Here is a 27,445-nt window from a genome sequence, read left to right on the forward strand (position 1 = left end):
GAACTAGATCCATAAATTTTCAAAGTTATGATAGTAATTCAACAAATACCCCCAACTTGACCAAAGTTCATTGACCCTAAATGACCTTTGACCTTGGTCAAGTGACCTGAAACTCAAGCAGGATGTTTACTAATACTTGATTAACCTTATGCCCAAGTTTCATATGAGCTAGGTCCTTATACTTTCTAAGTTATGATGTCATTTCAAAAACTTAACCTTCGGTTAAGATTTTGAAAATAATTCTCCCAACATGGTCTAAGTTCATTGACCCTAAATGACCTTTGACCTTGGTCATGTGACCTGAAACTCAGGCAGGATGTTCAGTAATACTTGATTAACCTTATGTCTACGTTTCATGAACTAGGTCCACATACTTTCTAAGTTATGACGTCATTTAAAAAACTTAACCTTAGGTTAAGATTTGATGTTGACGCCGCCGTCGCCGTCGGAAAAGCGGCGCCTATAGTCTCGCTCTGCTGTGCAGGCGAGACAAAAATTGATATTTTCACAAAAAATTAGCATTCCACTAGCTATATAAAGTGAGTTAAAGGCAAAACCATACACAAAATCTGGCGCTGCTCAGCGGCTGCCGGCCCACGATCAATTGGGCAAAGAAAAATTTTTGTATTCATATTTCATATCATATCTATTACGAACAACAAAACAAGGATTTTCATTTACAATGATGTGATAATATTTAAATTATCACCTACATGTACATGGATATTTTTCCATCGACCCATCCATTAGGTGATTTCAAGTTCAGTGTTGACCTTTAAGTGTTGGTGTTAGGTAAATTTTTACAAGCGCAAAGGAAAATGGATAAAACGTAAAATAAACTTGGTCCAGAAAAATCACTCACTAGGTGTTGAGCTGTCAATATCGTGATCATTTTTGTAAACTCAGAATAGGCTTTGGAGCTAAGGAAAGCAATCAAAATTGTGCTTCCAACATTAACACTGGACTTGAAATCACCCACTTTCTTTCTTACGGTTTCCAACAGCTGTGACAAGAAGGCCTCTAGAGCTGGAGTTGCCTTCCCACACAGAGCCCACACTGCAGATGTACTCGATATCGGCAACCACCCCGTCCATTTCCGTGAACGTGTGCGAGTTTGTTCCAATGGCGTTAACGTTTGCTGTGAGGGTCGGTGCGTTGTCTTCATTTGTGCATTGTATTTCTGCCTCTCTGTGTTACGAATGCATTTGGGGAAAAAGAGAAGTAGTACAGTGGTAATAGGTGGCAAGGTTTGACCTTATTTAAATAAACAGAGTGCAATTTGAAGGTGTTAACGTTCACCGTGAGAGTCAGTGCCTTGTCGTCATAAGTGCACTGTATAACCACCTCTCTGTGCAGTGAAAACGAATGGCAGAGTAGAAGGATGGAGGTTAAATGGTAAGCAGAGAGAAGGATAGAGAGGAAGTTACCCCTAATAGGACTGGGGCCATCATAGCCCCCCCCCCCCCTTAACACTTCACGTTATACTTCCCAAAGACAAAAAGATGGCGCTTCAAAATTGTATACATTTTTTCTTTAAAATATCGCGATGTACAGGTAGAGTGTTGCGACCCAACTTGACCTTTTATGAGACAATATCATGCCGAAATGGCTAATTTTTATACTTTGTGTAGAAGTTCTAAGGGAGATGAAATTCATAGTAGGGTGATTATATTTTATTGTTCTGCTTTATAGTCAATTTAGGGTTTAATTTAGTTGTTAAAGGGTCTGCCACCCCAATAAACACGAGCCAAGTTTGAAGCTGAACCATGAAATGAATTTTGAGTTATCATGAGGTTCTGTGACCTTTGGCCTCATGACCCCTATGACTTTTTGGTTATTGCAAGAAGTGGCTCCTTTCGGGTATATATTATGACCCGTGTGACCTTTGACCTTGATACGCACAAAAGAAATCAGATCGTTGTCACTCTAGTATGCATAAACTAGGACTAAGTTTAAAGTTGATCTGTCAAATCGTTCTCGAGTTATGCGACAGACGGATGGACAGACAGCCCAAACACAAAATGCCCCCGGCAAGCATAACATAGTAGATATCATAAAATTCCACTCCTATCAACATAACAGCAGGTCCCTTCATCGGCAGATGAGACCACCCTCTCAAGCTCACCATACCTGATGTTGTGGATGCCTAATTCCTTCCATTATTGTACTGTGTACTTTGGCTTAGCCATATCGTCTGACTTGAGACAAATGTCTTAAAGTTTTTGAATATCGTTAGGGAAGATTTCTTAGGCAAGCACAATGCTAAGACAAAGTGCTCAAACTTAAGCAAAAAGCTTATCTCGTTTATGGAATACAGGCCCTGGTAATTAAACACAGGTTATACCCTCATCTAGAATTTTAAACCACACGTATATGGAATGCTGGGCTTCATAATAATATTTCCAGCTATCAGAAGTCTGCAGCCCCCTGCTGGACTTTGGTTATTGTAAACTGAATGGCCATGTATTTACGTTCACCCTCCACTTTTTACTGTAAATACCCTCCATCCCCATTTAGCTTCCGGAATGAACTGCAAAAGGGATTCCTCAACGTTCAAAGACCACCTACAGCGGGTGGAGGCATAGACATGAACTTACACCGGAGGGGAGGTTGCTCCTGGGTACGCTTCAGACGGCATTTCCCAGATCACCGTCACGTTGGTTGGCTCTGGTTTAAAAGCGGAAACAGTCCTGGCAGCTGCATTTGGGTGGAAGCAAGGGAGTAAAAAGGATTTGAAATACATTGCTTAAATACTCAATCCGATCGTGTTTGTAATGGCAGAATCATAAGGGTAAGAATTGAATTTCTCTATTGCTTGAGCACTTGGGGCCTGTTCAATAAATATTTCCTATTATTAGTTTAATTACTATGGAAACCTTTATTGTGATTGGCTGCTGCCCTATTCTTATGGTAGTTGCCAATGGCATGATGAGCCGAATATATTAAGGAGGTTAGACATGGGGAATGAGGCAACAGTTTCCCCAAAACTGCAAGGGTGATGGCCAGCTAGCTAGCATTGTTCAAAATTTGAATTAGTTCTCAGTCCTAAGGTCTGAACGTCAGATACCATAATTCCTCAGTCACATTTGTTCTACAGCCACCGTACGGCGAGTTGAAATAAACAGCTGTTTTATTCATTTTTATTCAAACCATCTATATGTAGCTGGTACAAAGAATGCTAAAACTGATGTTTTCGACTCGCCGTACGGCCGCCGTAGAGCTAATGTGACCGAGGTACAATATTTCAAAGATAATTCCAAAGATGCATGCTGCTATTACTGCTTCAGAAGAGCCAAATTTGACTCTGATATGCTACCACCTGTGATTGAGACAATCAACACTTTGACTCTGAAAAAGGTTCTTTTTCAGCTGTTGTACCTTTCTAAGTCTAATTCATTTGAAAACTTAGTCACTGTTACTCGGAATATAAATGACTCCCAGCTGCATGGCACCATTTGAAGTCAATATGACTATGCAATAATAAGAGTAAAATCGAGTGTTAAATATAGCTTACTGCAAAGAAATGAGTCTGTGTCGACTAGACCATAATAGTTTGAATGATCTGTTTTATTCCCGTCGAAGACCAGTCCTTTTGCTGCATCAGGTTCTCGGCAGCGAGACCCGCGGAGGAAATCGGCGATAGTGACAAGATTGTAGTATGTGTCACACGTACATTGTAAAGAATTATTCAGCATGCCCCTTTAAAGACAAGACATGAAATTAAAATTAATAGAGTGAAGTTGAAAATATGTGACCTGCAACCCAAAAGCAAACTAAGCTTGAAAGAGCGCATCCATAGCTTTAAAAAGATTAACTCGTCAAAATTAATCAACAGTATTAACGCATACAGGTATTTGATTGACTTCAGACGAAATCCAAGGAGAGCTCCAAAGAATAAGGAAAGAACAAGGTTCCAAGTTTGGGGTTAACTCAAGCATAAGATGTGCACACTGGGTAATCTCGTTGAAACTTCCTATCATTCCGAAAAAGAGTGGCGTCAAAGAAACTCTTGTATCTGGGTTTTTACTTACTGACAACTTCAAAATCTGAAAGTAAGAAATACTGTTCCAGATAAGCTAATTTTTTAATAGCTTTTTTTAAAGACCAAATTGATTCAATTTACAGAGAACCAACCCTGGCGACTCATTGTTGGTTTGAGTTGGCGGGTCACATGTGTTAAAATACTTCTCAAAAGTTTGTTTCAAACTCTTTTGAGGAAAGTTTTGAGAAAGAGTGGGGTGAATTTCATTATAACAAACCATTTAATATAGTCATACCACAAATCCAAAACAAACAAAATTTCTACCTATTGCAAAAGTTGGACAGGCGAGGGTATAAATTTTTGCTTAAACGGAAAGCCGTGGTGTAGTGGTTCTGACTCTCTCCTTCTAAATAGAGGGTCGTGTGTTCGAAATTGCTCAAAAACTTGAAATCATGTACAAATCCAATGCAAATAGTGTTTTTAGCCAAAATTCAGAAATTTATCACTATTTTTCCTATCACTGATTAAAATTAATTAATTTCATCTTGATTATGGTCAAAATAAAGTCTCTCAAAATTTCAAATGAAAAACAATAAAAACAAAAAGAAAAAAAAACAAAGAAATACGTAAGAAATTTAGAAAACAATAAAATACATAAGAAAATAAATGTGATGTTGAAATAATTTTTTAGATACATTTGACCAGATTCCTATAAAGAGTCTGTGAACCAAAAATAAGCATTTAGGGGCATTATTCAGTTAATTAGAGCAAACTTCTGATTTTTACGCATGAAATAGTCTTCTTAGGCGTCAAAATAGCCCATTTTATTTAGGGTTAAATGACTTAACATAAATTCACTGATCGGTGCATTTATACCGCAGTAATTTTTATTAGAAGTAGCAAAACAAATACAGTTTTAGGATAAATGACTTTCTGCATTATCAGCAGTGAGCTAGAATTGTCTATTTGAAGACCATGCATTTATAACACACCAATATAGAGAGACAGCGCATAGGGTGATTTCACGTCCGGTGTTGGTCTTGGTGTTGGTGTTGGAATTTGCATTGCTTCCCCTAGCTCCAAAATCTAATATGAGTTTGTAAAACTGATCCAGTGGCCCGATGCAGAAAGAGTTGCAATCAATCGCAACTCTAAATATCATGCGCAACTTGATTTTCAACCAATCAACAGCGCGCATTTGGGACTTGCGATTGATTTTTTGGCTTGCGTTTAAACGTAACTCTTTCTGCAACGGGCCCCTGACCACGTTATTGACATCTCGCAAACTATAGTGAGTGACTTTTCAGGACCATCTTCATTTTATGTTTGGTGTTACACTCGTGTAATAATTGACCTAACATCAACACCAACAGATCAACACTGAACTCTGTTGGTCAGTTCACTTCCCCTTTAAAAACTATCACATTCCTTGAGCTTTACATTTTGAAAAAAAGGTTTTATATCAAGATGAAATAGTATAATAATCTATAATAAAATTACATTTCTATAGCGCACAATACACAAAGTCTCCATGCGCTTCACATATACATGAATTAAATATCTCAACTAATGATATACAATATGGTCATTGAAAAGAATAGATTACAATAGGAATAAATAACTCGATAATTATACAGCATGGCATAGACCATGCAATTATGTTAAAGCATATCTAATGATACAATAACTTTAGGGGGAAGAAAATCCTTTTGTTTGGAGGATAAAGGTTCTAGAACAACTTACACATCCCAGAGAGAGGGTAATGGTGTAAAAGCATCTGGTCCAATATAGGTGATTAAATTATGCCGGAGGTCACTGTACATGGGCGGAAAGAAATAAGAGAAAGGGAGGGAGAAACGAGAGAAGAATCTCAAGCTAATCCTTTTGTTTCCAAATCAGGTGATGATAATCTTCTATTCAAATTTACACCAAGAACTATAGTGCCTCAATATATGCTCTGTTTACAAAAATTATTTCCTTAGGTTTTTCTCTATTTTTGAAATTCATATGACCAGAATAATAAATATCATAAAAAGGAGGTTTTTTATTTTGTGCATCAACAAATAAAAAGCACTGTATAAAAATATGATTGATATGAATCACTATAGCTTGAACCACTAAGTCGATAAGTGCTTACAGGAAGGGTAGGTGAGGGCACGTTACCAAATGAAAATTAAGACCACATAGTAATTGGATGAAATGATGAGTAGAGCAGCTGGTTTATGGATCAACTGATATACATGTATGATGTTAGACCAATTGTCTATCAGACCAACTGGCTGTTGACCAAATGGTTATTAACTGATCTGGAGAATAGTCTGTTTGAAATTGCTTTGTGAAGGTTAAATATAAATCAAGAACTTGATAAAACTAATGAGAATGGCGTATGAAAAATATAAAGTCCTAACACACCCTTTCAGCCAAACCAAGGGGGTGCAGGTGAGCTTTGGACGAGGGGTGGGGTTCCAGCAGTCAACGCAATACGAACTAACGCCCATAATACATCTTTTCGGCAAAACCAGGAGAGGTTACCATTATGGCAACACCCCACCAGGCCCTTCCAGTACAAGCCACTGATAAGATACCGCCCTCAAGAGCACTTCATTATTTTGGTCATCATTATTATAAGCCTGTTCACGGTTGTAAACTGCGCATGAGCAGAAAAAGGTCATTTGAGATAAGCCATGAAGGTGGCTTTCAAATTCACTGACAGGCATTTGTGATTTGATGATTATTCATGTATTCCTTTCAAAATATTCATTTTATCACATCCAAGCTGAAGAGTAATAAATAGAACCTTCATAATCACTGGTATTTGACAGTAGCCTAAACAATAGTCAAATGTGCCAAAAGCAGACAATAAAACAGATTTCCAAACTTTATCCCTGATGTACTATTCTAGTCACCTGGTAAAGCTTACGCAACATCTACATTTGAAAATTATAGTGCTTATCCTAATGAAAAATCACAAAGGTCATTTGAGAAAAGTTGATCATGAGCTAACCGTGAACTGGCTTATTAACATTGTTATCATTGTAGGAAGAATTATTGTTGGGATGAAAACCGAAAAGAACAAGGAGTTCATACAGGTAGGGCCGATGAATTCAAGCGGATCCACACCTACATTAGGGTGAATTTCCAACAATGGGAGTAAACAAATTAATTCCCCCAAACATTCAACGTAAATTAATCACTATTGATATGGGTTTTTTTCAGTTTTATTCTTTTCCATAACCTGGGGGGAAAGCTAATTCATCCACCCATCTGTAACTACTGAAACATTAACAAAACACCTTCAAATATTTTTGTCCCATTACCCCTTATTTCCGATAACATTTCTTGCAAAGCACCTTGAGCACTCTTGGGAGTGGTCTTGGCATGTTTCAGTCAAAATCTTTATTATCATTATCATCATTATTGTTACTATTACATAATAACAGGACGATTACAGGGAATACAGAAATGACAAATAACTTACATCTGCCGTAACTTCTGGAGACCAGAGAATAGGCCTGCTGGAATGTAGGCGATTCTGTTATTATACATGTGTCTGAAAAGAAGTGATATAGCATTAATGAGGCGGTTCAGTGGCAAACTATAAATTACACCGGCTGTAGCACCAGCTGCTAGGTGCATTCAAAGAATTAATCCTGCCAGGTAGCCATTCACCTCACCTGGGTTGAGTGCAGCACAATGTGGGTGAATTTCTTGCTGAAGGAAAATGTGCCATGACTAGGATTCAAACCCACGTCCCTCTGATTGAGAGACAAGAGTCGTAACCACTAGACCACGAAAAGGATAGTGACAGGGAGGGCCCACAAGGCCAATGATCCAAGAGGCCCAGTACATTCGCCTTCATCAAAAGATTTCCCACAAAGCTTGATCCACAATGTGCACTCTTTGACATGGCCCTGGGAAGCGAGGTTGCTGGGGGTGCTTCAGCATTCCCAAGACTTTCCAGTTCTGGTATTATACCCCAAAGACAGCACCCTCTGGAAATCTGGTCGGTAGGATACAAAATTATTTTGTCTCCTATGCTAAATAGCAGAAATGTAAACAAACATAATCACTTCATTATATGGAAAACCCTTTGTTTTGTATTTTTAGATTATTTTGGCAAAAAAAAGCTGCTGAAAACTGCTTATCTAATAAAAGAGAGCCAATGGAGTAAATTAGAAAGTCGAAAGGGGCCTAAGCTTTCGATCCTAGCAGAATCTTCGTCGGAGGCAAAATATTATTTTAAGCAGAAATAATTTTGAAGAGACAACCTCCGCATGTGGAAAGACCCCAGTGATTGGGGTAAAGGAATAATATGTGAGCTTTTTATGGCTACATGCCTGAAAACATCCTAAGTACTGGAAAAAAAGCTAAAAATTTACCAAAAAATGCTGTTTTACTTAAGGAACTTTACAGTTTTCATATCTAGTATAGATCAGATGTTTTTTTTTCGAGACAGTAAACCTTTTGTTATGGGACAAGGTTTCTCTCTCTCTCTCACAAACCATCTTCATTTCTCTCTCTCTCTCTCTCTCTCTCTCTCCCTCCCTCTCTGCAGTTTTTCTTACTTACATAGTTTCCAGGCTCACAAGCGTTTTGAAAATTCTGGGGCTTCGAAAGGATGTGATCGCATTCTCGGAAAGGTCAAGAAACGTTAGCGACTGTGAGTTGATCAACGGTTGCTCTTGCAGTTTATTACCTTTCAAGGAGCTTTTGGAATAAAATGATGAGAAATGTCAGAAGAAAGCATATATAGCTTCACTACACAAGAGCTCAGAATTATACGTATATGGGTAAGTCATTCGGGTTGGGTAAAATAAAATTACAAGATGTCCATGCCATGTAGGTATCAACTATATTTTACAATGAATATCAATTCAGAGGCCTGTCTTACAAAGACTTGCGATTAATAAGATCAATCGTACATAACTCTATGGAAATCCATCATAGTGTCATAATTTTTTCTACAATAAAATTGCAAAATGTCCTTAGTAAACAAAGGAGAACACACTAAATTGTCAAGAAATTTATGAATTTATGAATATACATCACATCTAGAAAATGTTTGAACAAACATGCATTTTATAATGTTGACATTGCTGGCTTTCCATAGTTCCGATTGATTGGATCAATCGTGACTCTTTGTAAGATGGGGCCCAGATGTGGCTCAGGCTTGTTGCGTCAATGTGAAAAAGGTGTCCTACCATGGTAATTCATGTTTGAACTTGAAATCTTTTCTGGATTTGTTGTAGTTCGGATCAACCTATGTATAGCAATGTTACATGGATATCACATTCATATATCATTGACAATGGATTGTCAGGTCTGAAGTTGCAACCCATCATGATGTTTAATTAGCAGAACTATGAGGGACACCATTTTTTGCTGAAGAAATCATTGGAAGGTATTTACTTAGTTTAAATGAGACTGGCTTTTTTTGGTATATCACAATTATTGACCCAACTTTTATTTTATTTTATTTCATTTCTACATATACAATACAGTAAGTAGGTGGCTTCTTTCATCCAAGGGATATTCATGACTAGACACGTTTTGCATATTTAATGAGCTAGATGCAGACCACAACATCTCTTTTAATTCGGGCATTGCTGCTCTAAATATACATCAAATTTCATGATTTTGGTATCATTGTAAAGAAGAATTATTCTTTCAGGTCATGTGTTTGAATTAATTTACAGATTTTGTAACATTGCAGGTAAAACTTTTTATTTAAAATATGCTTCAAAATAATTAATTTCACCTGACAAAAGTTGTTATTTTTATACTTTATTTTTGTTTGAGCCCAAATGATTTTTAAATCATGATAAAGCTGGATATCTATGCTTTAAAATGGTATATTTCAAAACAAGAATTTGTTTAATCGGAAAGATCACACTTTACATTGCCCAAGTACATTAAGCAGCTTGAAAACAAGAATAGTGCACTCTGATTGGTCAAACAGACCACACACTCAAAAGTTCCAGTGCTGGATTCACTGCAACATCACACTCACAATGTGGTAATCTCATCAAAATACCCGCGCTTGTTGTTTTAAAGCCTTACCCAGCCAATCAGAACTCTAGATTTCATGCTTCTCCAAAATTTTTGAAATCTCGTCTTGTACCTTGGTGGGAAAAGCATGATCTTGACCCGATTAAAAGGTGCCGCATATTAAGTGTGACATCGTGAGAAAGTACAGAAATTCAGCTTCGTGGTGATATAGATATCTTTGAGCCTTCAAAATAAAAAGTTTTGCGCAATTTGCAAAAGAAAATATAGGAGGAAAATTCAGTTTGTAAGCACATTTTCAGGCCTGAAATTCACTCATTAATCAAACTATTTTAAACAAAGTAAATGACCAAAATGAAACAGAAACATTTACTCTGTGCGAAAAGATATATAAATTGATTTGAGGCTAAAGTAGGTGAATTCTTAGAGAAAGAAAATCTCGTGATTCACAAGATTTTTCAAGGAGGATTCGGCCATGAGAGGATTTTGATGAATCTGGCCTATTTGCTCATTAGCATAAGGACCTGCAGTCTGACTGAATAATAGCAAATATCAACTTTGAAAATAATCAATACAATATTCAGAAAGCAATACCAGGAGACAAAATAATACTATAATGAATTAGTTTAGAAATGAAATGCATAATTCTTGGAATATTTTCATGTACAGTCGATTGTACAATTTGCCTGTACCAGTATGCAATTTTTCACAGCGATCATTGGCCAAGATCTGAAAGGGGGGTCAATTCCCCCCAGCTAAAACCTGGTCTGAAATAGCATACAGCCCAGATATAATAGGGTTAAAATACAAATAGAATGAATTTACTCACAAAGAATAAACATCACGCAGTCCCCGAAAAGCTTCCGTTGCGAGGTGTTCCAATAAATTATTTTTCCACACCCTGCGAAAGAGTAAGAATTCTTGGTCAATTCTTAATATGACACACTTTAAAGAGAAGAAAAAAATGATATCTGCATTTGTTAAAAATTGATATTGTTATCCTGTTGGAGACTGAGCTAGTGAATATAAGCACTCTGGAGTTTACAGGAAAACATTTGTTATAGCAAATCATTCACCAAGAGAATAAACGTGGCAATTTTTCAAACTTGGATGAAAAATATCAAACTGATACAAAAAGCATTTTATTTTTTTCAGTGGTATCGGAAGGTTTGGATCATGGCCATATGCAGTGAGGGGGCAGGGACAGTTCAATTTTGAAAACTTAAATTTTTTTATTGATAATTTTCATAAAATTCACCAAAGTTGTACACAAAATTGTTCAATTTTACTTTCGATTATGCAAAGTGCCCCCATGCCAAGCTTCGTTGCTCACTCAATCTCTCACTTTTAAAATTCTTCAAAAAAATTTACGCGTCTTGCCCCAGGGAAAATATTCTGCATACAGCCATGGCTTGGAGTCAATTTCATTGGTAAGACTGATAAGTAGGGTAATAGACTGTCCCCAGACCTGCCAACCTTCTACAACAAAAACAAGTATTCTTAGAAGGAAAAAAAAAAAATTTTGACAAAAAGAGTATTCTTAAAAATTTGTCTCAACGTAACAATCAACAGCCTGTTGGAGTGAGATCGGTGAAGAAACATGTGAAATGACTGCATGTACTTGAAAACTTGACGATTTACCCTTTTATGCATGTGCTCATTTACTTGTTCTTTTCATGCAACAAGTTACTGGCCCGACAGTGATTTTTTACCGGTCTGGGACCGTCGGACCGGCGCTGAGTCTAATACATACTCCATGATTGGAAAAAAATTTAAAGTTACAAATCACACAAAAAAAGTATTGGTGTATTCATAGCAAAAAAGAGGAACAAATACTCTAAAAAGGGAACGGTTGGCATGTCTGTGTACCCTCCCCCCACCTTCTTTGCAAGTCTGAATGATGACATTCCATTAACATCAATGAAAACCAATTACTGATACTATAGAACGAACAAAGAGGGCAGCAACACTTGGCTGTAGAGCAACACTACAGGCCTATAGGTGACATATAGAGCACACACAAGTAAATCATCAGGCTCAATGCATTTCGGACAAACCCAAGATCACATGACTTAATTGAATAAAATGGATCATCTAAATTAGACTGAGACAAAATGTTTGTATATGAAGATATGAATAATAAAATAAAATCTATATTCGCTTTAGGCATTTTGGAAAACCTATGCTGTATCTAATTTGGATATCATTTCAAGTATCATTGTTGGAAGTGCATTTCTAGTTTTTTCTCACTGTGAACTGACTTAATTTAAGTTAAGCATGTTTTGGGTCTGACATGTTTTTTTTTATTAGAAAGTCAAAAAGGGGCCTAAGCTTTCGATCCTAGCAGAATCTTCGTCGGAGGCAAAAGCCTCCGACGCCTCATTTTGCCTCCGACGAAGATTCTGCTAGGATCGAAAGCTTAGGCCCCTTTTTGACTTTCTAATTTACTCCATTGGCTCTCTTTTATTAGATAAGCAGTTTTCAGCAGCTTCTTTTTGCCATTTTTTTATTAGCTCAGAAAGTATGGGATTAAAGTACTTGTTGTACTGTAAATTGTGATTCCTCAAAGTAAATCAACACAAAATCTACCCACATTGCAATCTTGGAAAAGGTACAAAGAAATATAAGACCAGGGGGTGTTTCACAAAGATTTAAGTATGACTTAGAGTCGCACTTAAATACGGAGTTGCGTACGGTATGAAAGGCTCGACCACATTGGTCAAATCGTGTCATGAGGACGCGTACTACTGCATATCTATCAATAAGATCGCACGTTGCATATCATGTACGCGTCAGTATTTAAGTGCGACTTAAGTCATACTTAAATCTTTGTGAAACACCACCCAGCAGTGTTACAGATATACCTCGGTGGGGGGGGGGTGGGGGGGCATGGTCACTCACATATATTGGTTGTACGGGGATGTGCCATGCACTTTGGTGACCACCCTTTTTAAGACCTAATTTTCAATTCTCTAGATACTTCGAACGACATAAGTTCAATTCAGAAGCCGCCCCGCCCCGGTTGCAAGACCTCTGTTACGAAACATCTCAGTTCCCGAGCCCTGCCAAAATTGTCCAGCGCGAGCACCACATGCGAGAGTTGCACGCACGCCTTCCACTACATGTAGCAGCTCCATGCACCGCTATGGCGCCCACATCATACATGGACAGCGCTAGCACTGTACCTTTTGTACCACAATCCCGTTCCGAAGACCCTGTTTTTCACACCGCCCAGTATGTATTTAGTTCCCAAGACCCCATATTTTACCCTTGTGGTCAGTACCTTCGACCCCCAATTCAGGCTTTCGTGAGGCACACCCCCATCAAAATGTAATTTGAGTGCCCCCCCAGCATACCTCTCCATCTTATGGGATATATACCCTCTGAACACACCATACACTTGCCAGTGTAGCACTGATCCACAAAGAAACCCACTCCTTAGTCCCTTCAACTATCAATTACCTGAATCAAAATACCTGTAGGTGGCCAGTAACCAGATTAAGTCAACCTCTGAATTCTAATACTATATCCAAACCAACAAGGACTGCTAATACTGAGTGCTAACTGCACTCACTGGCCCGTATTCTGAAGTCGGGTTTAACTGAAACTCAGGTTTAAAGTTGTGGTTTAAGTATGGATAGCCAATTGTTACATAAATCACTAACAGTAAAGATATCTTATTTCAGCTCATTTGGCTCTCAAATCATTCATAATTGTCTAGGAAGTATAAATACATGTAGATGATTGCCTTCACCATCGATGAATCAGGATAGAGCACAGTAAATATAAGAAACATACAACTTAATTTTAAAAAATTGACACTTTTGGCTTCCCATAATTTTAGCACAGAGTTAGACCACGGTTTAAGTTAAACCTGACTTCAGAATACGGGCCACTATATCCAAGAATAATCCCAAATTGGAAATCCTGATGTGAAATCTTAACTCGACAGTAAAAACTTTAAAGTCCACTTATCAGCTGCCAAATAATGCATGCATAAGGGACCGCACGTCTCATAGCCCAGCTGCGGCGGTCGGTGCAGTATAGAAAAGACATGAGTTGATTTTTTATTATTATTTTATTTTGATGAGCTGTGATTTGACACGTGAGTGATGCGAGTCTAATTTCCCAGTGATATACTATACATCTCTGTGCCCATGCAAAGTGAAAATCAGTGGTGCTGCCCTCTATGTTTTTTTCATGCTCAATGTCCATTTAGACACTTTATCCATTGATATATAAAGACTGGATAGAGCTCATATGCTGCAGCGGACAGGTCCTTGAAGCCACAGGAAATGTACTCCACGACACAATACCGGTATGGGGCCAGATACCAAGACACAAGAAATCACACACACGTGCGAAAGTAAAGTGTGGTCTTATTGTGTGAGCTTGACCCTTTGGAGCATGTTCAAGTGTTTCCAGTGGACTCAAAAGAGTTTGATGTTGCTCGATCCAGTTTTCTTATATCAATGATTATTATCACTTACAAATTCATGACCTTCGAGTTACCACTAATGATCCTTCCTTCTACTTCCACTATTTCACAATTACTGAAATCCCTGTATGGGGAGAAGGAAAAATATATGAAAATATTATATTCCCCATATTCCCCATACTAAAAAACTTGCTATAATAATGATAATTCAATACTTCTATAGTGCCTAACAAAATTTCTCTAAGCGCTTTACATCACAAAACCTAACTACTTAACTTAATAAACTAAACTCACTTATCAACTTAACTACCTTACATAACTAAACATCCAACGTAACTACCTTACATATCTAAAATACTAACTTAACTACTGGCATATTAACTGTAAAAAATCATACTAATTACGGAAGAGATATGTCTTAAGTGCTACTTTAAAGGAACGTAGAGAAGAATGGGATCTTAAGCTAAGAGGAAGTGAGTTCCAGAGTGTAGGAGCCACAACTGAAAAGGCTCCGACGCCATGGGTGTGGGAGGTTGCATTGGGAACAACTAAAAGATTCTTGTTGGATGACCGAAGTGATCGAGAGGGTTGGTAGGTGTTGAGCATGCTCGCGATGTATGAGGGGGACTTTCCTTAGATGCTATAGGATTGGTTAAATGTCAGTCCCGTGATAAAGGGTAGTTTGGCCATCATTTTTGTTTCGCTGATCACTTCAGCCTATAGGTTCAAAATGCGTTGTGTTACTTTGAGTTTGCGCGAAATAAGTGGCTATTGCCACTCAATTTTTAGTTCCATTTTCTCCATCACATGCAGTAATGATCTAGTTGCATGCGCAGTCTAAATACGCGCTAGCAGTAAATCATTACGCAAAGTAAAAGGGCTTTGTCCTTTATTTGTTTTGTTGTGAAATTCTTTTGTGAGGTCACAATTACCCAACTCGAGCAAGATCCCGATGCTTGTGCACAATTTACATACATGCTAGCAGGGAAAAAAAATCAGAGTGATTTTTTTTAAGGAAACCTTCCATCTCTTAAAATAAAAATGCCATCTTATTGAGGAGTATGAATACTTGGTTTCTTTTTTATATAGTTCTTCCACATGTGAAATATAAAGCATAATTATATTCACCTCTTGATTTCAGGAGGCAAGCTATCTCTCTCGCGGTGAGCTGGATGTACTCGCTATCTTTCCTCAGCTTTGCTTCTGAAAGATAGCTACATCCAGCATACCTGGAAAGTGATAGTTTGCCCATCAACTTCACCAACGGTGATTATTTGCTCACTAGTACTGAATTACACCAACATCTCTGATATTTGGGGGGTGCAGCATTGCCTATGAAAGCGCCGCTAATGCTAAACAAAACATTTTCATCTCTATCCAGCCAAAGTTACCATGGAAAGTTTTGAAGTGGGCTAACATTCCCATCGCTAATGATTACAAGGTTAAAACACAGTTTCATATTTTACCCAGTATCAAAGGGATGGTCCGGGCTGAAAGTATTTATAGCTTAATTTATAGAGTAGAATTCACTGAGCAAAATGCCAAAATTTTCATCAAAATTGGATAACAAAGTTATTGAATTTTAAAGTTTAGCAATATTTGGGGTAAACAGTCGTCATGAATATTCATTAGGTGGGCTGATGATGTCACATCTCCACTTGTTCTTTTGTATGTTATTATATGAAATGAGGTTTATTCAAATTTTTTCCTCCAAGAAGTAGAAAAATTGGAATGACAACTGATTTAGTGCATTAGATATTTATTGCTACAACTTATTTCATGATAAGGGAGACATATTATTCACACAAGTATGAAATAATGAAAAAAAAAAAGATTTTATGTAATAACATAAGAAACGGAAAGTGGAGATGTGACATCATCAGCCCACCTAATAAATATTCATGACGCGTGTTTTCACAAAGTATTGCTAAACTTTAAACTTCCAATAACTTTATTATCTGTTATCCGATTTTGATGAAATTCTCGGCATTTTACTCAGTGAATTCTACTCTATGTATTAAGATATAAATATTTTCAGCCCGGACCATCCCTTTAAAAACTTTAAAAAAATTTAAAAACCCTCACATTTCACTGAAAATACTGATTTTTACATAAACTTTTTTCTTCCTACATGATACTTACATGGCATATTCTATTTGACTATCAAAAGAAATATCATGGAATGCTTGGTCTTCAAGTAACTCGAGCCGCCCATTTTCCCAGGACCTGAAAAAAAAAAATGTTTGTTTGAAACAATTGAAAACTACCTTTAAGAGAAACTAACTTTTCACACTGTTTTTCCATTTAATCTAAACACACTTTCTATAGATTAAAATTACGTTCAATCTATAAAATGAAAAGTAGTTTGAACTTGATTTGGTAAAAGATAAAGTCTTAAATCAGCTCGTGTTCGATCGGGACAGATCACCAATTACGTGATTGCCCGCTCTCTCTCCATCTTTCTCTCTTTCTCTCTCTCTCTCTCTCTTTTGCTGCACTCTCTCAAAGTTACTAACTTTTCTGAGCTTTCTAATAGGTAATTAATTTTCATTAAAATATTAAAAGATTAACCTACTGTGGAAAGGAAGGCTTGTTGATTTCGACCTGATGAAGTCATTTATCTTTGTAATAATAATAATAATAATTACATTTATGTAGTGCTTCATATGTTGGTTTCTAAGCGCTTTACAATGTAATTATTATGACCCTTTGTACACAAAGTATAAAAATTAGCAATTTTCGGCATGACATTGGCTCGTAAAATATCATGTGACATCACGATGCTATACCCTTATGTCACAAATTTGGTCTCAAAAGTTGCCCGAGACTTTTTAAAAAAAAGTCATGAAATTTTGCGGCGCAATCTTTTTGCATTTTGGAAATATCGCGCGAAGCATTGAGGGGGGGGGGCATCCTGGCCCCCCAGTCCTTTTAGAGTTTAACTAAATTTATTGCGTTTACAAGGAATTCAGAAGGGTGAGGTGAAAACATGTCACTGTGACCTAGACCTTAGACCTTTTGATCTCAAAATCAATAGGCTTCCTGGGATCCATGCTAGTATCATACACACCAGATTTTATGACCCTACATATTACAGTCTTAACCCAATCTAGGCCAGGGTATTGGGAAATATGGCGGCGGGGGGAGCGCCTTGCAGAGGCCCTCTTGAGATCTTGACTGTTGACCGTGCAAAAAAGATCAACAACGAAAAGTTAGTTTTGTGTGGAACAGGGCTTCGGCACCGAGTACAATGGCGATTATTCCCTTACCATCTATTCAGTCCATTAATGTTGTTAAATGCCTTCGAAGAAATATGAGTTCCCTGAACGCTTTCAAAGTCTCTGTATGCATACAACGGGGAAGAACAAACTTGAAATATTTTGAAATTACACTGCATGACAGAGTACATGTAGCTAGTGGTACATATGTTGTTGTATTCATCATCATGGCTTCCTTTTTGTTAAAGGTAAATGCTAGTTTTGGTAACGATATCAAAATGAGTTCGTACAGAATCCAATGAAATGACCACCAAAGTGTCTGTTTGTATAAATAAAACGCATGTGCCAAAGGATTCTGGAAGAAATTGTGTAATTGCTGAGAAATCAGCAAATAAGCACAGGATTCGGGTAGAGCGTCGGGCCCGACGCTCAAAGCAATAATTATACACTGTCCCACGTGCGCTTATCTGTGTTGGGGAAGTTCAGTCTGAACATTTTTCAGCGTAGATTTCAAGATTTCACAAAGTTCAGTTTATGTAACCGTACCAGATCTAGATCCTCGATGATATACTGACAATTAAGCCTGGTTTTACAGACTTTCTCATGAAATCAGTGTTTACTGCAACTACTGGAATTTCTCTTTAACAAAAACATGTTCATGTACATGTATAGCTTTTTTTTTCGCACATCTTTGACCTACCTGCCCAAAAGCAAAAATGGCCTGAATTCACAAAGGTGGTTTTGAAAACCATTGGTTGAACCCATGGTTTATACAGATTTCTTTTATAAATTACGCTTATTTAACACATATATTAAAAGAATGTTCAATTCTGATGCACACGACCAACACAGTGTGTGAAATTGACGCCTGTTGCCATGGTTAAGTACGCTATTTTATTCAAGAGTCTATTGTTTTAAATTAATGAGTCTACTGTTTTGAATCAATGAGTCAACTGTTTTCAATTAATGAGTGAACTGTTTTTGACTCGTGAATAATAGTCTTGATAATCACAGCAACATGCGTCAATTTGGTGTACTGTGACAAAAGCGCGCACCAGTACTGGTCATTGCTTGAGATACGCTGTAAATTATACAGGAAAATAGCATAAACCATGCGCATACATTCGTAATTCCGAAGCTTCGTTATTCCGAAGGTTCGGATATTCCGAAGGTTCGTTATTCCGAAGGTTCGTAATTCCGAAGGTTCGTTAGTCCGAAAACGAAATGAGGTTCGTAATTCCGAAGGTTCGTTAGTCCGAAAACGATGTGAGGTTCGTAATTCCGATGGTTCGTTAGTCCGAAAACGAAATGAGGTTCGTAATTCCGAAGGTTCGTTAGTCCGAAAACGAAATGATTAACGAACCTTATTTCGTTTTTGGACTAACGAACCTTCGGAACAACAACCTTATTTCGTTTTCGGATTAACGAACCTTCGGAATAACGAACCTTATTTCGTTTTCTGATTATCGAACCTTCGGAATAACGAACCTTCGGAATAATGCCACAAATGTTCGGATTAATGAACCCCTTTACGTTTTCGGATTAACGAACATCGAGGTATAGGCAATTTACGTGTTTCGGAATAAAGAACCTTCGGAATTACGAAGTGTAACCAGACCATGGGTCCAACCGATGGTTTTCAAAACCACCTTTGTAAGTTCGGGCTAATAAGTCCCACGGGAGGTTTTCTGTAAAGAGCCAAAATATTATTTGGTCTTCAAAAAGCAAATATCAGAAAATTTGCTCATGTGAAAGAGAAATTATTCCACAAACCTTGGAGATGTAAAGTTGAGAAGCAAGAGTTTCTTTGAGACCATTAAAAAAAAAAAAAAATTCTCTATTTTAGGAATTTCGTTCTCAATGATAGACGACACACAGTATTGGTTAAGTTTGTGTTCCCTGTAATGTAATGATCATAAACATAGACTGGTAGAGCTTCTCATCTATCATGCTGAGATGCACTACAGTGTAAAGATCTGGCTGATATGCGGACATTTACCATCCAAGAGGCTTCAAGCCTTACATTGGACAGTGTGATAGATGGATGCTTTACCAGCACCGTCTTTGGAATTGAGGGCAAATAAACATCTCGTTTATGCCAAAATTTTAAAAAATAAGTAAATAAAAAAAATTAATCACCAACATGAGTAAGGGATTCCGAAATCTTAATACATAAATTTGTAAATATAACCAGCCACCCAAAAAGCGACAATAAGAGATAATAATAATTTTGAGATATTTATTGAGTATGAAAAAGCACTTCCTATTAAAGATTTAAAATGATGTATAAGTTGTCAAAGTTGTTCAACAATAACTCTGTAAAGCACTTGATTAATGCATCAGAAACCAAACAAGAGCTTCAAAACTTGGGGTTCATAGTGCACTCTCAGTGGAATTTCCAAGCAGGCCACGAGATAGGGTGTCAAAGAAACTCTAGTACCTTGCATTTTATTCAACTTTACAACAGTGGTGTACAGATGGGGGGCTGGGGTGTTTGCCCCCCCCCCCCCAAAAAAAAAAATCACTACCAAGAAAACAGGTGGATCACTTCTAGCAGTCTCGCCTGCATTACGCGATTCGATATAGCAGCTGCAGTGCCGACTTTGAAAACGACTATAAAATAATTATTCACCAAAAAACACCATTCATATAATATTATCCTACTATGTTCATTGACCCTTAATGGCATTTGACCTTGATCAAGTGACCTACGACTTAGTGTGCAAGATGAGCAATGATACTGGATTATCCGTATGTCCACATTTTATTAACTATATCCATAAAATTTCAAAGTAATTATAATTATTCAACAATTACCTACAACATGGCCAAAATTCATCGACCTTAAAAGACCTTCGACCTTTGTCATGTGACCTGAAACTTGCACAGGATGTTCAGTGATATTTTATTACCTTTATGTCCAAGTTTTATGAACTAGCTCCATAAACATTAAAAGTCATGATGGAAATACGATGGAAATATTAACTATATCCATAAACTTTCAAAGTAATTATGATTATAATTATTCAACAATTACCTACAACATGGCCAAAATTCATCGACCTTAAAAGACCTCCAACCTTTGTCATGTGACCTGAAACTTGCACAGGATGTTCAGTGATATTTGATTACCTTTATGTCCAAGTTTTATGAACTAGCTCCATAAACATTAAAAGTCATGATGGAAATATGATGGAAATATTAACTATATCCATAAACTTTCAAAGTAATTATGATTATAATTATTTAACAATTACCTACAACATGGCCAAAATTCATCGACCTTAAAAGACCTTCGACCTTTGTCATGTGACCTGAAACTTGCACAGGATGTTCAGTGATATTTGATTACCTTTATGTCCAAGTTTTATGAACTAGCTCAATAAACATTAAAAGTCATGATGGAAATATGATGGAAATATTAACTTTATCCATAAACTTTCAAAGTAATTATGATTATAATTATTCAACAATTACCTACAACATGGCCAAAATTCATCGACCTTAAAAGACCTTCGTCCTTTGTCATGAGACCTGAAACTCGCACAGGATGTTCAGTGATATTTGATTACCTTTATGTCCAAGTTTTATGAACTAGCTCCATAAACATTAAAAGTCATGATGGAAATATGATGGAAATATTAACTATATCCATAAACTTTCAAAGTAATTATGATTATAATTATTCAACAATTACCTACAACATGGCCAAAATTCATCGACCTTAAAAGACCTTCGACCTTTGTCATGTGACCTGAAACTCGCACAGGACGTTCAGTGATATTTGATCACCTTTATGTCCAAGTTTTATGAACTAGCTCCATAAACATTAAAAGTCATGATGGAAATATGGTGGAAATATTAACTATATCCATAAACTTTCAAAGTAATTATGATTATAATTATTCAACAATTACCTACAACATGGCCAAAATTCATCGACCTTAAAAGACCTTTGTCATGTGACCTAAAACAAGTACAGGATGTTCAGTGATATTTGATTACCTTTATGTCCAAGTTTTATGAACTAGCTCCATAAACATTAAAAGTCATCATGGAAATTCAACAAATACCCCCAACATGCCCAAAGTTCATTGACCCTAAAAATGACCTTTGACCTTGGTCATGTGACCTGAAACCAAGGAAGGATGTTCAGTAATACTTGATTTACCTTGTGTCCAAGTTTCATGAACTACGTCCATATACCTTTTTAAGTTATATCATTTAAAAAACTTAACCTTAGGTATAAGATTTGATGTTGATGACGCCATGATCACCGAAAAGCGGTGCCAATAGTCTCGCTCTGCTATGCAGGCAAGACAAAAATGAGGAATTAAGTAAAGAAAGGGAAAAAGAGAAGGGTGAAATGCGATATTATTTTCTGAATGTCAAACTCAATCACAAATTGGATTTTTGTCATCAAAAATGTCATAATTTTTGATCGGTTGATTGCTCACTCGCAGCATTTTCTAAATTTTGGCTGATGTGCCATATATGGCCCCCTCAAAAAATTTTGCTCGATACACCACTGCTTTACAACTTCAAATATTTTAACAGCGAAGAAGAACTCTTTCAGATAAGCTCATTTTCTTATATATTTTTTGTTTTGAAGACCAAATTACCAATTTAACTTTTTACAGAGAACCTTCCCCAAGAACTTATTTATGGGTTTGGGCTAGCAGGTGACAATTATACATATGCAATTTGGTATACTTACAAGTTACGTGCTGTGACCGAGGAGAAGGCGAAGGAGTCTATTTGAACTATCGGGTTATTTTTAAGGTCAATATGCCTAGGAGTGAATTGAAAAATATATAATGATCAACATAATAGAGGGGAAACTGTTATTCCATTTTGGTATAGCGTTTTTTAGTTTGAATAATGATCTGACATTTTATGGTTAGATGTACTGTGTTAAAAACAAACATTAGTTTGACAAAGCAAAAATAATAAGTAAATAAACTGGAAATCGGGGGTAACTGGGTTTTAGACTTAAAGGGATGCTCGGGGATAAAAATATTTATAACTAAATAGAGTCAGATTCACAGAGCAAAATGCTAAAAATTTCATCAAAATCTGATTACAAAGAGCGGAGTTATGAAATTTTTAAATTTAGCAATATATTGTGAAAACAGTTACTAGTGTATGCACGTTGTCATGAATATTCATTACATCAGCTGATGATGTCACATCCCCTCTTTCCTTGCTCTTATTTTATTACATTGAAATCATAATTGTTACATTTTTTCATACATGTGTGAATGATATGTCTTCTTTATTATGAAATAATTTGGAGGTAATGAATATCTAATGCATTTAATCAGATGTTATTCCAAGATTTTGGTTCTCGAAGGAAAAAACTCTGAATAAATAAACCTAATTTCATATAATAAAATACAAAAGAACAAGAGTGAATATGACATCATCAGTTTGCTCATTGAATATTCATGAAGAAATGCCCAGAGAACTGTTGCAGCGGAATAATGCAAATCTTTAAAATGGCATAACTTTTTTATTCCTCGGCCGATTTTGATCAAATTCTCAGTGATTGAATTGTTTGTCTGATTTTTCTTAATCTGTTCAAATCATATTATTTTCAGCCTGGAGTACGATACTCATACTGGGCATTATGGCGTGCGCCTGTAATCCAAGCTGCATGACGTAGGGAATTTACAAAGTGCTGGAGACGCTTGAGGTTCAAGACCTTGTTACGTCTTTCGGATGGTGACGCTTAAGGTCGGTCCCAGACGTAAGTAATCATATCTGATTGATACACGTCTGACAAACTCAATTACACACACACACACACATGTGGCTTTACTACAGGTGAGACCTAGACCAATTGAATGCAGAAGATATACTGTAAACCAAACTAAATTCCCCTAACCCACTGCATTCTGAAGCTGAATAATCCCTAGCTGTACATAGCCTATGGGAATTAAAGAATTCGGTAGTAAAAAGGGTAAACAAGGCATTTATAAGCGATTTTTGTGTCTCGCCCACTTATGAAAATAACCAGATATATCGTGATTTGCGAGGGCATGCAAAAAAATTGCATCAAAACTTCATTGTGAAATACAGTGACTGGGATGGAATAACATTTGTCATAAAAGACTCTTGCAAAATAAACTTTGACCTTACCATGTAACCTTGTGGAGCCAAGATATGTGCAAACAATGGTATATGTGCAAAATTTCTCCGGGATTTGTGCAAACGCCACGCCGGGAAGTGTGCAAATCTGTCAAAATTTATCAATGGCACATGTGCAAACGTGACGACGGGATATGTGCAAATGAACAATTTTCACGGGAAATGTGCAAACCTCGGGATATGTGCAAATCACTGTTTTTATCAATATTAAGGCTATTTCTCATGAAATGTTTCATAATATTACTGTTAAAATGAGAAATATGCCTGCATAAGGTAGAATCTACAATGCCATCGGCAATGAAACGCTTTTCAGAGAGGCGGGGGGGCACCAGACTAAAATTTAAAGGACACTCAATTTCGAACACTGCCTATGTTATGTACCCTTGCTTTATAACAGTCATAGTTTGGGGTCTTAATTTTGAAGGTTTTTTAATCACCGGTCTGGAGTAAAGACTACACTCTATATCCATTTTTTTTCACAGGAATGAGACTGTGGGGTCTTTTGTTTAAATAAACGGGTCTGGAGAATTGAGAATACTTTATATACACGTTCTTTATTACAGAGTCTTAGTAGTGGAAGATGGCGGGGCTTTAATAGTTTTGAATTTGTTTAATCACCCGGTCTGGAGTAAAAGACTACACTTTATACTCATCTTTTAGGAATGAGACGGTGGGGTCTTGAATTTGATTTTTTTTAATTATTATTGATATAACAGGGTCTGGGGTAATGACTACATTCTATATTCATTTTTACAGGTTCTTAATTTGGTAGACAGTGAGGTGTTGCAGTTTTTAATTATTTTTGAAAGACTATGCTCTTTACTTATGCTTTAGTACAGGATCTTAGTTTATAAGGATCTTCAAATTGTTAAACAAGGCAAAAGCGATTTTGTGTCTCGCCCACTTATGAAAATAACCAGAAATATCGTGATTTGCGAGGGCACGCAACAGAATTGTATTGAAACTTCATTGTGAAATGACTGGGATGGAATTACACTTGTCATAAGAGCCTTGCACGTAAACTTTAATGTTGACCTGAAAATGACCTTTGAGCTTACCATGTGACCTCCGACTGCAGCATAACATGCAGGTCCCCCAAGTCCATCTACCATCCAAGTTTGGTTGAAAAGTGACTAATGGTTGCGGAGTTAGGCGGAGTAAGAGAGTCTTGCATGTAAACTTTAACGTTGACCTGAAAATGACCTTTGACCTTACCATGTGACCTCCGACTGCAGCATAATATGCAGGTCCCTCAAGTCCATCTACCATCCAAGTTTGGTTGAAAAGCGTCTTTTGGTTGTGGAGTTATGTGTCATTAGGTTTGTGCCGGACGGACGACAAGCGGACGACAGACGACGGACGACATTTGGATCCCTAAGTCTCGCCTTCACCTCTGGTGGGCGAGACAATAACCGAGTCTGGAGTATTAAAAGACTACACTTTATATCCATGTTATTCCAAACGATATACTGTATATATATATATATATATATATATATATACAGTATATATCCATTTCACACAATGGTGGGTCTGGAGTACATCTGTGGGTAAGAGAGTTATTACATTTGACGGCGATCTTTTGTGTGTAATGTGTTATACGTTTCAGGGTGTTATTACATTGTGGGTATAACAACTCTTGCACGAATGACCAAAAAAAAATACTCTTGTGTCCCATTTGCCTTGAAAGTGCCTCAGTCAGTGTTCGAAATTGAGTGTCCTTTAAATTTTAGTCTGGTGCCCCCCCCCCCCCCCCCGCCTCTCTGAAAAGCGTTTCATTGCCGATGGCATTGTAGCTTCTCCCTTATGCAGGCATATTTCTCATTTTAACAGTAATATTATGAAACATTTCATTGGTATTGGTATTGGTGGTGATTTTTTACCTGATTGCTAAGAAAGCATGAATGCTTGTAAGCAAGCAACCAGAGGACCGACGGCTTAAGGTCCTCTCCGAAGGACCTGGTACTGAGGATTAATGCCTTACCAAAGGGCACTAGCGCACCAAGTGAGAATCAAACCCGGGTCACCGGAATACGAGTCCCCCGCTCTACCGACTGAGCTATCGCGCCTCCATACAGTAATCATGAGAAATAGCCTTAATCATGAGAAATACATGTAGCCTTGATATTGATAAAAACAGAGATTTGCACATATCCGAGGTTTGCACATTTCCCGTGAAAATTGTTCATTTGCACATATCCCGTCGTCACGTTTGCACATGTGCCGTTGATAAATTTTGACAGATTTGCACATTTCCCGGCGTGGCGTTAGCACAAATCCTGGCGAAATTTTGCACATGTACATATGTACCGTTGTTTGCACGTATCTCGGCATTTGCATACAACACGGCTCCACAGAACTCCGAACACAATAACATGCAGGTCTCCTAAGTACACCTACCACCCAGTCTAAAAGTGACTCATGGTTGCAGAGTTATGTGTCATACATGTAACACTGACCTCAAAATGACCTTTGACCTTACCATGTGACCTCTGATTGCGCCATGACATGAAGGTCTCCTGGTACATCTACAACCCAAGTTCAGGTGAAAAATGACTTACGGTACGTTGCGGAGTTATGTGTCATAAGAGAGTCTTGCATGAAAACTTTAATGTTGACCTGAAAATGACCTTTGACCTAACCATCTGACCTCCGACTACAGCCAAACATGCAGGTCCCCTAAGTACATTAACAACCCAAGTTTGGGTGAAAAGTAACTTATGGTTGCAGAGTTATGTGTCATAATGTTTTTGACGGACGGACAGACGAACGACATTTGGATCCCCAAGTCTCGCCTTCACCTTTGGTGGGCGAGACAAAAATGAGTAATATTAATATGACATTTGATCTTGTAACCTCAAAATCTGATCGGACCATTCCCACTCACATATGCAGATATGAGCCAAGTTCGAAAAATTATCTCTCAAACAGTCCATAGGTTATTGCAAGAAAGAGATATTTTCAGGTATGAATTGACCATTGTGACCTTTGACCTCCAGACTCCTAATTCTAATCATATCATCATGCACACATGAACCAAGTCGGAAGTTGATCCTTCAAACAGGTCTACATTCATCACAAGAGCAAGATACTTTCAGGTATATCATGACCTCTGTGAACTTTGACCTTTAGCTTTCATACCCCATAACTAACTTATCATCGATCACTCTTATATGCATATTTGGAACAAGTTTGAAGAAAAAGGGAATAAAACAATACCCGACATTGGCTCCATGAAAGGCATTCTTCTCAATGCGGCTGATACGGTTCCCGCTCAAACCCCTAGAAATGAAATTGAAATTTGTAAATAGATAATTCACAAATTTATGAATTACATAAAAATAGAGGCTACAGAATGAATACTGAAACTAAATTATTCAAGCAATATTCATATTTTGAAAATTAATTTCTCTCATTGTTATTACTATAATGATTGCCATCATCACAAAAGTAATATCTTTGATACAAATTTAGCTACCTCATTATCACCATCATTAACGGTTCCAAAGTGTAGTAGTATAGAATTCAGTTATTTTCTGCATGGTGATGATTAAAAAAAAAGAGGAAGAATAATAATGATGATGATGATGGTGGTGATGGTGGTGATGAAGATTTTGGTAATGGTGAGATAGTAATGGTGATGGTGGTGAT

The 27,445-nt window shown here is 37.2% G+C and overlaps 1 protein-coding gene across 1 annotated transcript in view; it reads right to left on the bottom strand.

Annotated features, from left to right (window-relative positions):
- Positions 1-971: 971 nt before the first annotated feature.
- The window catches only part of LOC129263252 (slit homolog 1 protein-like), a 72,734-nt gene continuing 46,260 nt past the window's right edge, over positions 972-27,445 (bottom strand). Inside the window, exons 20-30 of the mRNA XM_064100430.1 lie at positions 27,014-27,076; positions 22,362-22,436; positions 17,696-17,767; positions 16,569-16,652; positions 14,479-14,550; positions 8,552-8,689; positions 7,461-7,532; positions 5,726-5,797; positions 3,515-3,699; positions 2,598-2,697; positions 972-1,188 (exon numbers count right to left, since the gene is read on the bottom strand). Coding sequence (XP_063956500.1) covers positions 972-1,188; positions 2,598-2,697; positions 3,515-3,699; positions 5,726-5,797; positions 7,461-7,532; positions 8,552-8,689; positions 14,479-14,550; positions 16,569-16,652; positions 17,696-17,767; positions 22,362-22,436; positions 27,014-27,076 — 1,150 coding nt within the window. The remainder of the gene's footprint in view (positions 1,189-2,597; positions 2,698-3,514; positions 3,700-5,725; positions 5,798-7,460; positions 7,533-8,551; positions 8,690-14,478; positions 14,551-16,568; positions 16,653-17,695; positions 17,768-22,361; positions 22,437-27,013; positions 27,077-27,445) is intronic.

This window comes from Lytechinus pictus, chromosome 6 (genome assembly GCF_037042905.1).
Source record: "Lytechinus pictus isolate F3 Inbred chromosome 6, Lp3.0, whole genome shotgun sequence".
Classification (NCBI taxonomy): domain Eukaryota; kingdom Metazoa; phylum Echinodermata; class Echinoidea; order Temnopleuroida; family Toxopneustidae; genus Lytechinus; species Lytechinus pictus.